Source organism: Ambystoma mexicanum, chromosome 3p, assembly GCF_040938575.1.
Source record: "Ambystoma mexicanum isolate Mex_15411 chromosome 3p, UKY_AmexF1_1, whole genome shotgun sequence".
Lineage (NCBI taxonomy): Eukaryota > Metazoa > Chordata > Amphibia > Caudata > Ambystomatidae > Ambystoma > Ambystoma mexicanum.
In genome coordinates, this window is record NC_090925.1 from 643,318,542 (window position 1) to 643,331,250 (window position 12,709).

A 12,709-nucleotide genomic window follows, 5' to 3' on the forward strand; every position below is an offset into this window, starting at 1 on the left:
GCTAGAGAAGAACGTTTTGCATAACTTCCGGTTGTGGAATTGGGCAGGGCGGTAAATATTGTGGTACTTGTTCCCTGAGTTAAGTGAACACCAGTCCATAAAGACTTAGCATTCTTCAGGGCTGCAGCCAATAAGATGGCTGTGCTGTGCTTTGCTGTGCGCCTCTATGCTACCCGTGCCTCTCCCGGCAAAGGATGCTCCTCGCCGCCTACAATACGCTGCGCAAGTTTCACACGAGCCGCCAAGACCATTGCAATGGTAGAGATAAGCCCATGCCCCAGTCTCGACACTTCGGTGGGCCTTCATTGCCGAAGTCCTAGGAGAAGCTTCAATACCCATCGCTCCAGTCAGGGTTCCCACTCTTTTACCATACATCCCCCCCACCCCCCACCAGATACACAAAGAAAGGCGCCATCTATACATTATGAATTTGAACAATTACGTATGTCCAGTGTCTCTCTCTTTAGATGTCTTAGATGTCGTTTTTTTTCATGTTGGAAACACTGTTTGATGCAACCACAAAAATCCGCACCAACCGCGGGGAGTTAAACGGCTTGACAAATGTAATGGCAGTGGCTTCCACTGGCACTAAAGAACCTTGACAAAACATTGTTGCAATATCGCTTACTGTACTTTGACAGCCGTGATGTCTCCACCTTATGCAGGACTGGGTGAGCATGGATCACGGGCTAGAATGGGAGCGCTGCTGCAGAAGTGCCCTATAGTGCCGCCTGGACTATAACGAGGCACATTGGAAGCTCATTCCTGGGCAAGCGCTCCGGTAACATCTGTCACAGGGACACTAGTTGTGATACCCGAAACCGTACCAAACCTACAAAGCCGTGGGGGAGGCGATACAAGGGGTGCCCCAGGTCACATGCATGTAGACGCCTGAGTAAGTATGAAAAGATTTAGTTGGTAAGTTTCAAATAAGTACTTCACAGTCGGTTTGTAACATGTTCATCCTTTAATTCACATCATAACTAATTTTTAGTCTTTTTTGTTACACTCCGTGTTCAGATAAGGCTAACGCATGTTTCGCAGCATAATGCTTCGCCAAGGCCATTTCTGAACACACATTTCTTTTAGACCCACTTGTGTGAATGAGTCATTTATCTTGGGGCTTGTGGTTCCATTGTCGTCGTTAGTGTAACACATCACATTGTTGATATAATGTTTAGGTGTCCAGACCTGGGGTCATTTAAGAAAAAGCCCCTACGTCTGTTTCAATCCTCTGCATCAGTACCAGAAGAGCATTAGCACAGTACATGCAGCCAACATGATATATGCACAAGCCTCCCTCTTTTCACTTGTTGGCTCTCCCTTCTATTTGTATTGTTCACCCTCACGCTTTGGAGCTGCCCTACTTTGGTAGCCTTATGAAAAGCACAAACATATACAATTATTAATAGTATTAAATGGGGGTCTCGTAGGGCACACACTGCATATTTATGAGGGTGACCATTGTGGCATGCGTGGACCACCCCTCTCCCTTTCAAGGGAGTGGCATGTGCTGCTTTTGTGGTCTATCCGGAAATTCCAGTCTCCCTGCGGGCGGTGGTGTTGGTAGATGTTGTTCGTAGCCGCATAACATTGCTTTGTTCGAGAACCATCACTGCTGTCACCCTACTCAAACAGCAGACCTGCAACTGGCTGAGTGTAAACATCATCCCCGAAGTGAAACGCTCTACATTGGTTAGAACCCTAAAGCTTCAGCAGGGGATGTGGCGTAGGGGCTGCATGAATCATTGCAAAGACAAGAGATACAGGTTCTAATCCCGACTTCATCCCATGACCAAACTGTGATGCCTGACCATAAGATCTCCTTCTCGGGGTCAAACGTATCGCATATATGACCATCAAGAACATTCTACCCTATAAGAAGCAAATCACCCAAGGTCACCATAGCCCACAAATAACAGTAATAGTGCCTTACCTGGCCTCTGCGGGTTTCACAGTTGTGTAGATAGCTCAGGTGAAACACCTTGAGTATTAAATTGGCAAAATTGAGGTACTTAAGGAAAATCTATTAAAAAAGGAAAACAAAACAGAAGGTTAGTGATCTTGGAGGTCTTGTTGGTAAAGCTGAGGATTTGACTGAACTAACAACGGGGGCATTGCACTCGCATTGAAACAGACACTGGGGAGAAGGCCTTAGCTGGGCTTGTTATTGGGGCCTATAGCACATAGAATATAAAGTGGAGGACTGTAGGGCTTTGAGACAGGGGAGATCCTTAGCAAGTAGGTCATGAGTGATACGAAATGTTCTGCCACCTACAAATGCCCATCAAGTTATTCCCATAAACATGAAATGACGGATAATGACTGCACAGCAATTGGGGACCTCCGGCACCAAGCCTTGATAGGCTTAAGACTCACTTCATGAATGTGTAGGTGCGTGCTTCTGGTAATGTGATCTAATAGGAAATGTGAGGCTATGGACTTTATCATTTAATTCGCCCCCTCTCAAATCACCAGTATGCCATTCTAGCTCAGTGACACTTGCCTAAGCTCCCCTTCCAAAGGCTTTTCCTCTCGTGGTGGCACAGCACCTGGATTGGTCATATCATATCCTCAGGGGGGTTCATCTATCACCCAATCACAAACAATGTCCAGATACTTTATTTCTTCCCCTCCTTCCCCCCGACCTCCTGAGCAAGCTGGGAAACTGCACAATGCCAAAGCCCCACTGGATGGTCCTGAGAGGCCTGATGAACAGAGGTGATATCATTCCCACAATCCATCACTCTCAAATCCATGACCTCCCCTTATTGTACACGCTTGAACTCATTGCTGATTCAACCTAACCCATATGTTTGGAGCCCTTTCTGACAGCGCTATGCAATAGTCCTTCTTCATCAACTCGACCATCAGCAGCACTCAGTTCCATCTACTGCACAAATGTAAGATTGGCCCTCCCTCACTGCTTTCAAGCAACAACTTCATTAAGACTCTTGTCCTAAGCAATGTGGACTATTGCAAAACATCCCTCATTGGCATCCCACACGTGGCCTTGTGCTCTTCTCTGAGGTGTGCTCTGAACTCTGTCACCTACACACTTCTTAGAATGCTCCAAGCCACCCAATGTCCTCTATTAGAAACCAGTGCAGTGTTCTCTACGTGCAAAACCCAGCCTTCACAATACTGTTGTTCCTAGTCTTCATGGCATCATATTTCTTTTTACATGTGTAGCAATTCATACTGGATTTCTCCTGCTTTTTAAAAAAGATATGTGTATTTACATATTCATAGTGGATTTCTCCTGACTTTAAAAAAAATATATGTGTATTTTACAAAACAGTAAACAAAGTAGACAAATAGGCAACAGATTTTTTAAACAAGCAACATGTTGAAATATCAGTCAACTGGTAAATAAAAAAAGGACCAAAAACGAAGCAAGCAAACAAAACAAAAAAAACAACAAAGTACAAGGAGAAGACCCCATAACGAATGGGGGAGGAGGGATAACCCACAGGGGTTGCCGTGAACACCTCTGTCCAATCCAATCTGCCCTTTCCGAGCACCTCTATCTTCAAAGACCCAGCCTTCACATATCACAATCAACCTCCAAGAAGAGGTGTGCTAAATCACCCAATGTTTGCAAGACACCCCTCCATCTGTAACATTTTCGTGACCGTGTAACAGTTTCTTTCAGACAGCCAATCTTCTACCATGGGCTTTATCACATGCTCCCATACCCTTGAAATGACCTTCCTGTTTACCATTATTGATCTAGTCACAAACACTCCCTTACCCCAGTCCACAATCATCTGACAGGTGGGCTCCATGTGATATTTTCGCATATTGAAGGCTGCATTCCAAAGAGGCAGCTTTCTTTCAGCCAATTTGGTGCAGTTAATATCACTCCCCCCCGAACTCCATTGCTAACCTGTCTCCGAACCCACTCACCTCTTAAGTCGGTGGTTTAACCCCCTAACCATTTTAGTCTCCTACCCTCTCCCTGCCTTACTCCTTTATTCTCTCAACCCTCCATCCCCTGACAAGCACACACATACATACACATGCACACATAAACACAACCACACAAACTTATTCACCCACCCGCCCCCTCCCTTCCACGCAACAAACATTTCTCCTCGTCCCACACACTTAAACTTCCCTTCTACCTCGCACCCCCTCCTTTCCACGCTACAAACATGCCCCCCATCATACACAAACACACACTTATCTTCCTCACCCGCGTCTTCTGTCTTCCGGGCCGGCGCACCTGTCGCGCCGCTGTGCACCCTCATGGGTGGCAATGGCGTGATGGTTCGATTTAGAAAGACCACCCTGAGTGGTCTTTCTAAATCGTCGTTTTTAATTTTCAAAAAAATTAAAAAGACCATTCCACTTAATAATGACAGGTTGCCCGCATAAGCATCACTAGAAGCACACATTCACCATACATTTGGAATCAAATGCTCAAATGCATTTATTTGTAAAAGGTATATCGAGCAGTGACTGAGAACAAAGTCGCTTGACAGTGGCGGATGTAAGAGAAAAGGAGCACGGATAAACTGCAGATCTTCAAAGTCTTTGAACATTTGGCTCAGTAAGTTTGTGGGGGCTGGACGGCTAAATACAGAAGGGGAAGGTGGCTAAGTGCATATACGTGAAGGCAACAGATAACAAAGGAAATGAGCATCAGGGCAGATAATCGGGTGACAATACGGAGAGGTGGGAAGGTGCAAAGACAGCAAGTAAAGACTCCATTGATCAGTGGAGCAAAAAGTGACCTTGAGAAAAGGCCAGGTCAAGTGATCAAAGAGTTTTGGGGAATGGAAAGTCTAGAAGGCTTTTCTGAAACAAAGGCGATCCTCAACAGCTCTGAGAGAGGAAGGAAACTCACCCCATAGGCTGGTGCCAGCAGCAACCAGAGACCTGGGACCAACATTTTTATTCTTAAATTGCCAGACAGACATGCACCGGGAGGTGGGCGATCTTAAATGTCTGGGGGGACAGTACCAGGGCCTTTTCTCTGCTAAGACCTATGGATCTTGGAAAGTGATTTGAATGTAATCAGGGCCTCAACAGGGAGCAAGTGGAGAGACTTCAAAGCATGGTGCAATGTGATCCCTGGGCTTCAGTACAAGGTTGCATCTAGCAGCCTTGTTTTGGATCACCCAAAGTGGGTTATGAAGCACCTTAGGAAGGCCCAACTAAATGCTGTTAAGGCAAAACAAGGACAAAACATTGCTGGGGAGTGCTTGTGTTTCTGTGTTGTGGGTGTGGCCTAGCAGTTCGGACTGTACTTTTTCCATATGTGGTGGAACCAAGACTGATTTGTACACGGCTAGTACCCTTCTGTGATGCGCACACTGACTAAAAAACAATGGTGAGGAAGGTTGCCCAGAGGAGTGCCAGAGGTTGAGATTCATTTATAATCGTCCACCCATCAAGTTGTTAGCTTGCAGTACTCGATCTTGGACAGGATCAAGGCACTCGTAAGTTTGATCATGTGAGGAAAGTTCAGAAAAGAGAGGTTTAATTTGTGTACAAGAAGCTGCTAATTCATATTTTCTGGAGAATTAAAGGACCTGAGGGGCAAAAGAAAGGGTGCCATCAGAGAGAACACTTAAATCACTGGCCGTCACGTCCAAGGTGGGTGTAGGGCCCATATAGCTGAGCTGGGCAAATGGCATGGAAATGGTGATCACTGCACCTATCTATATGAGTTTGGTTTTGGTAGCATCGAGTCAAGCATTGAGGGAAACATTGTTAGCACACATCCAGGTTTGGACACAAGGGAGGATGGCCATCCAGTTTAAAATCAATCTGGTTGTCTTCTAAACAAGCCAGAAAGGTGCAGAAGGGTTCTGCCAATGGTTGCAATGTGCCTTTGGGAACACCCCAATTATATTTTGAGTTTCAGAAAGGAAAGGGCCAGAACTAGTCTGAATATATCTGTTGTGGGGGAGGAATGACATCAATCTTGGGGCTTTGCTGTTATTGAAATAGAATTTCCCAAGCTGTGGAGAAGGATGGGCTGCTCTACGGTGTCAAAGGCTACAGACATATTAAGGAGACTTGGCAGGTCTATATAAGAGCTTCGTTCACAAAGTGAAGGGAAAATTCCATGCCTGGTTGCAAGCTAGACTGGTGATCATGGAACAAATCATTGCGTTCATAGATATCCTGGTTTTGGGAAATGGCCAAAAGATGCATCCAATAATAGGTGTTATGGAGTTTGGGAGACAGTTACCAAGGACAGCCAGATCATCCTAGGTTGTTTTTTAAGGATCCATCACACATCTTTTTCAGTTCCTGTGGTATCAAACCAGCATTGAAGGAGCTGTTGCAAAGAACACCTTGAGCAGGAGCAAAGGTCATAATATTGCCTTTGATCAAGATCGCTGGACACAGGAAGTTCTGCTCAACAGAGGCTTTTATTGCATGATTGCTAGATGGTCTAACTACTTCTCAAATCACACCACAATTGAGTTATTCAGCTGCAGAATGACATCACAAGGGATAAACCACACGCCCATGCACACGTCTTCTTTCAAACCACTGTCATGTAGTCGGGATGGTGTCCAATGTCTACAATAGATTCCTCCTGCTTCTAAGTGCCATTCTGTTGACTGGTATAACAAGCCCCTGCAGTAAGGTGACAGAAGAAGAGCCTGGTCTTCTGGGGGAGGTAGAGTCGGTGTGTTTCCTGTAGTGAGTGAGCACCACACACTCTTGGATTAAAAAAAATGTGAGGAATATGTTAGTAAATTGGGTATATAGCAGCATTGTTGGGGTCTCTAAAAGGATTTCTTAAAAAGCGTATGATGGAATAAACATTATTGCGGGTCGGAAGATCCCAAAGGACTTTCATTGTGTAAATACTCTACTCAGTAAGTACAGGTACGAATTCAACTTTTGCCTGTCACTATAATCCTAAACCCATTGAATTAACCAACACAGAAAATTTAATTTGATCTTCAGCATTATTTGATGCCAAGCCTTCACATAGCTTTAACTGGAATGCTTACCCTAATCCTACACCCAACATTAGAAACGAGTCAAGGGATCTCTGACACAGACCCTTAACCTAGAATTCAAGTAATGACCACTGCCTTGCCAGTGACTTCCTCCTTAACCTTTACCTTATCCCAAACCTTACCCTAGCAGTAACCCTTGATAGCAGTTTGCCTAACCCAAACCCTAACTCTAGATACAACCGTAATAGTTATTGCTAGCTTGAACATGACTCGGCCAGACCAGTAAGAGTGACCCAGAACCTTGTGTTAATAACCACTGTTATCTTCACGCTCCTAACACCTACACCTTCACATATTGCTATTCTGACTCTAAGGTTACTAGTAACTAACACCCTACCTTCATGAGAACATGAACAGCCCCATTACGAAAATCCTGGTCGCAATAACAACATGTAGGATTTTAAATACTCTCTACTTTCGAAATGCCACCTAATTATGATGATTTGGGATTGCATAGCATATTTAGGTGATGGGATATAATGAAAGAACGTCATGGGGGTAGGTGTGGGATCCAGTGGAAGGGTGATAATGTTGTCGCTGGATTTGTGTGAGTGATCTCCCACCCACTTAGGTTCACTGTGCAACAATTTTAAAAGGAATGGTTAAAATGGTGCTTTTTCCAGTTTGATTTAGGGGTGAATTAAAAAGAAGCATCATAGAATTGACAGTCACTCAATACTCTGCAAGAGTTGCATTAATATAATGCACTCTAGTTTTACTCCTAAACCTTTTTGTGATCCTAGTATTTTTGGGAAAGTATCAGCATTCTCTTATGAGTTTGTGTTGATTTTTTCAGTTCTTGGCCATGCTGCTTAACTCTAGGCATTCCTATAATGTGACTGCTTTGATTTCGGCTTACTCGCTGTAGAAGGTGTTTCTCAGCTTTCACTTTTTATCTTCTACTGTTGGCTTTGCCTTTATGTTCAATTATTTTCTAGTGCAAAACAATTCAAAATCTTTCACGATTTTCTTTAACAGATTTCAGTTTATGATAATGACATGGATTAATTTCCCAATAATAGAAAAGCGGCCCCTCCACCCTCCATTATTGGTACATTGTGGAATTCCCCCTGGAATCAATCATTCTAATCATTTATAAATACATTGAGGCGGGTGGGAGCATGAAAAGATAATTTTCTCACTTCCTTCTCCACTTTCATTTGGGTTGTTCTTTCACCCTGTTTACTGAATCTCACTGTCAAATTGGGTATTTTTATTGTGCTTCATGCCCGCTTCTAGCCTCTGAGCGTGGGTATCAAGCTCCTATTGTATAGCGAAACGTATATTAGCACCCTATGGTTGGTAGCCGGCCTATAAGGAGCCTAGAAATGTGGGCTGATATTCCCCATCTAGTCAGCGTTTTAAGTTGCCTGATCAGCGGCTCACCAGCCCGCTATCTTCCCCCACCGCTGCTGCAGTCATTTTGACCCTAAACCCCCAATCCCCACTTATCTGTTTGCTCCTACAGCTTCTCTCCTTGTTCCGTTTGGCCACCATGGAAAGGGAAAAGGGGCTCCATATGTTTCCTCAACCACGGCAGCCATCTTTGCACTGTATTTTCATTCAATGAATGAAAATATGTTTTTTTAACACCCCGGAATGCCTCTTTGGTAAACCGGGGTGCTAATAGTGTTAGTAACTCGTTCCACAGGCTATACTGGGGGTAACATGCTTGTGACCTTGTTAAACGTCCTCACTTTGCTCAGGGCTTTAATTCAGGCTGTCGTGCCATTACTCCCAGTATAGCTTATGGAACGGGGTACTAACACTATATTAGCAATACATAACTCATTTTTTACATTGGCCTTGGACCCTTTGACTAATGGTGCTGTTCCCTGCCTATCTGGCCAATGGTAGTTCAACGCTGCTTGGGCCTTGCTTGTATGCCCGCTAGGGTACTATTTTCATCCACCTCCATGTTAAAACTTAGTCAAAATGAATTCGCTACACTCAGGCCTGTAACTACGGCCCGGGGCATTACCTGGGGCGTATTGGCCCGCCGTCTCGTGGCTTATTGCCTCAATAGCATTTGAGGTATGAAAGCATGAAACACTTTTGAGCAAGAAATGCAAACTGGGCTCTCTGCTCATTTCATGTGTTTCTCCACCCACCCTAATGTTGTAATATCTGTAAACCAGAAGCCATATATACTCGTTTGGTGAGTGCTTTATGGATGTTAAGCTTGGGATTTCCACTTGAGGGGAAGACATCACATTTCCTTAAATGCATATTATTATTATTTTTATCATCATTATTATGGTATTTATTGAGTGCGGACGTAGCTTCGAGAAGCAACGGAGCACATTACAAAGGTATACCCCAATACAGACACAACTGAGCACTTTACAGAGGTGTAGAACATTACAAATATACAGCGGGGGTAGGATACAGAGGGGGACAGAGGAGCTACAGCTGTACAATGTGGCAGGGAGGAGATGGGTGGGCAGCCTCTAGTGAGTCAGGTGGCGCGAGGGGCAACGTGACGTCCTAGTTGTTGAGGAGGAGAGACTCCTTGAACAGGTGGGTCTTGAGTTGTTACCTGAATCGTAGGAGCCTGGGGGCGAGTCACATGCCAACAGGGAGGTGGTTCAATAGCCTTGGTGCGTAGGCAGAGAAGGCTTGTTTTTTGGTCCTTTCCTTTTTGCAACTGAGGATTTCAAGTCTGCACATGTCCTGGCTTCTGGTGGTGCGCTGTCCACCGGAGATGCAGAGTTTCTCCGCAAGGTAGCTAGCTGGGTGACTTGAGGGCAATTGCTTGACAGATGATGCAGTAAGACTTGAAGGTCATTTGTGCCTACAGTGGGAGCCAGTGAAGGTCGTATGGGCCAGGGTAATGTGGTCATATCTGAATAGACCCTTGATGAGGCATGCAGCCGCTTGTAGGACACTTCTCAGGGACAGAAGGGAGGATGACGGGAGGCCTTCGAGGAGTGAATTTCCCCCATTCAGGTGGGATAGGACCAGTGATAGAACAGTGGATCTAAAGCTGTCCGGAGGGAGAAAGGGCTTGAATTTCTGCAGGAGGGAGAGCTGATACCAATCTGTCTGTGTTATCTTAGCTATGTGTGACTTGAAGGAGAGGTGTTCGTCGATGTGGAACTCAAGGGACTTGGCGCAGTAGGTGAGCTCGGGTGTGAAGCCCTAAGAGTTCATGGTTGATAGCCAGGTCTCTATGTCTGGGTGTTTGGTGTTGTTGGTGAGGAGTAGGAATTCGGTCTTGGAGGGATTCAGCTTCAAGTATGCACTGGACATCCAAGACTGGATCAGCGAGAAGCAGATTTTAAACCTATGGATATCCTTGATGGAGTCGACTGTCATTTATACCTGTGTGTCATGAGCGTATTGGTGGATGTGGCTGTTGTGTGCGGCTAGGAGGGCTCCCAGTGGCTTCACCCCAATTGCTTACTGCCTATCTTGTGAAACATGTCTGCATACTTAGGGCACGCTTACACAGAAACAAATCATTTTGGCTGCTTATGATTGACAGATTTTGAAGACTTGGCCCTACAGGTTTTGTCTAGAAATGTGCTCCGGCAAGACAAAGCTCTGTCTTGTTCCAGCCCAATTCTGCCCCTGTTAGTAATGCGTCAAACCTGAGGTCCAGAAGCCAACTGTGATGGAATGAGCCAAAAGTTATTCTGGGACACCCACCGCCTCCTCAGACTATACATTCACAATGTGCATGAAGCATTAGGAAGCTTGGCTTGATTGAGTACGTGCCGCAGTCCCTGTTATCAATGCACCACCGGCTGGCATTCCAATGTGAGTATGCAGAAGTCCACTGTAGCCTAGATTTTCTATATTAAATGGGTTTCCGCAGTTCGTGTTACCAACACATGGCTTACTAGCATCTCTGGGGTCCATGCACTGTTATCATGTTTTAATCTGCAGATCCGGTACAGGTTTGAGGGAAAGCACATTTCAGAAAATTTAATGCAATTGTTTTGCTGTGTCATTTACTGCTAATTGTTCCGTAAATTTGTCCGTAAATCCTATGGAATCCTCCTGCATTTAGCACCTGCTAAATAACAGGTAGACTGAATGGAACCCCATTGCAAATTCTGCCTGCAGAGCATAATGTGCAGGCAGGATTTACATTTTGACATCACAACATGTGTATGCACCACCGGCATATACAGACTCTCATTGCATTCAATTGATTTTCTATATTGTACACCAATCTCTTCTCATAAAGATCAAATTCAATTGATTATTGCAATTTCTTTGTTTATTTTATTTTATAGAATTCATCAAGGTGTATAAAGACAATATACAGAATTGTAAACTCTTTTTTTAAAAAAATGGACAAATCCACAGCTAAATCTGTAGTCTAACAATTCAATCATATCAAAACACACAACATACTGTGATCTCCCATTCTGACTCATCCACACCAACCTCACTCATACCCATACAAATCCTATCATACTTGTGCAGATAACGCAATAAGAAAAATTTGTCAAAAAACAAGGTCATAGATTTAGACCTGAAGTGCAAAATACTACTTGTTATCCATAAAAGCACCAGTAGTTTACAATCATAGTTTATATCATTTTGTCATTTTGATACAGTCAATTACCACAAATATTTATACAAACTATACAAATTGGGTTCCTAATGGAACTTAAGATAGTACAATGTCGACTCGAGTTTCAGGCAGGGTATATATACAATGTAGTTTTCATACTGCAGCCATTCTCAGGACACATATAAACTCCATTTGTGATACCATTTATGAGTGTTAGACCATTTGGCCACACATTTCTCACCTTGTCTGTGTTTTCTAGTTCTTGATTTTCGGTTGACATATGGCAGACTCACGTCTGTTCCAATCGGTTACTGTCTTTTACCCCGAGACAATTGGATCCAATTTTATTGAGATAGCGAGCTCCCATTTGTTGGGTCTCTACTTTTCTGTTGCTACTAAATGTCACCTTCCATCCCATCTCTTCTTGTAGATAGAGATTTTTGATAAAAAGAGTAGAGAGTTCAAACCGCGATCCTAGTGTGGTCTTGACTATTTGTCGGCACAGAATGGAACCGATCTCTTTATGTTGAATTCCATCTCTTGGGATGTTCCTTGACTCGCACAATGTCGCCTTCCTATCCCGCAACCAATTTACATTTTGCACAAAATGCAAAAGCAAGGAGTAGTAGTGATTTCACCTGTTTTTACTCTTTCTTTTTGCACACCATTTTGCAAAAGTTGAACATTGCAAGTAGGAGACCCAACAATACATACGTGCTAAAATGTAGTGGTCCACTGCATACAAATAGCACTCTTAATAAATTGGCCCCCAAGTGGGTGTTCTGCAGCGTGCACATGGATTCCTCGTAGGTGGAGCGTGGCATCCTCGCACGCTTCCGTTGCTAAATTGCCTATTTGTCACTGGAGTTCCTTGCTGCTGTGCTTCTATTTGAATGAGAGTCTCATCTGAGGGGCTACTGGACCAACTCTGTATCATGCCGCCCCCGCACTATCCAAGTAACACCACACGGAGGATGGCCAACAGTCCGCTCGCTATGAGGAAAGGAGATTAAATCCATCAGATTTCCCTGCAAATTAAAACGGACCAGGTGTTTGAATCAAGCGTTAACCTGCAAGTGTGTTGTCTTGCTTTGCTTTACATTAATTTATTTATTTATAAGGTGCTACCAAAGTGGCCCGGAGGCATACAGGCACCAGAGAATGTGGTCCCTATAAGGGGGTAAAGACA

At 44.2% G+C, this 12,709-nt stretch overlaps 1 protein-coding gene and 1 long non-coding RNA gene across 3 annotated transcripts in view; one reads left to right on the forward strand and one right to left on the reverse strand.

The window, feature by feature from the left end:
- PDE6A (phosphodiesterase 6A) overlaps positions 1-12,709 on the reverse strand; it is a 552,155-nt gene that overhangs the window by 151,468 nt on the left and 387,978 nt on the right. For both annotated transcript variants that reach the window (XM_069651410.1, XM_069651409.1), the window contains exon 3: positions 1,937-2,026. In XM_069651410.1, coding sequence (XP_069507511.1) covers positions 1,937-2,026 — 90 coding nt within the window. The remainder of the gene's footprint in view (positions 1-1,936; positions 2,027-12,709) is intronic.
- The window catches only part of LOC138580686 (uncharacterized), a 226,369-nt gene that overhangs the window by 28,722 nt on the left and 184,938 nt on the right, over positions 1-12,709 (forward strand). The gene's annotated exons all lie outside the window — the stretch shown is intronic.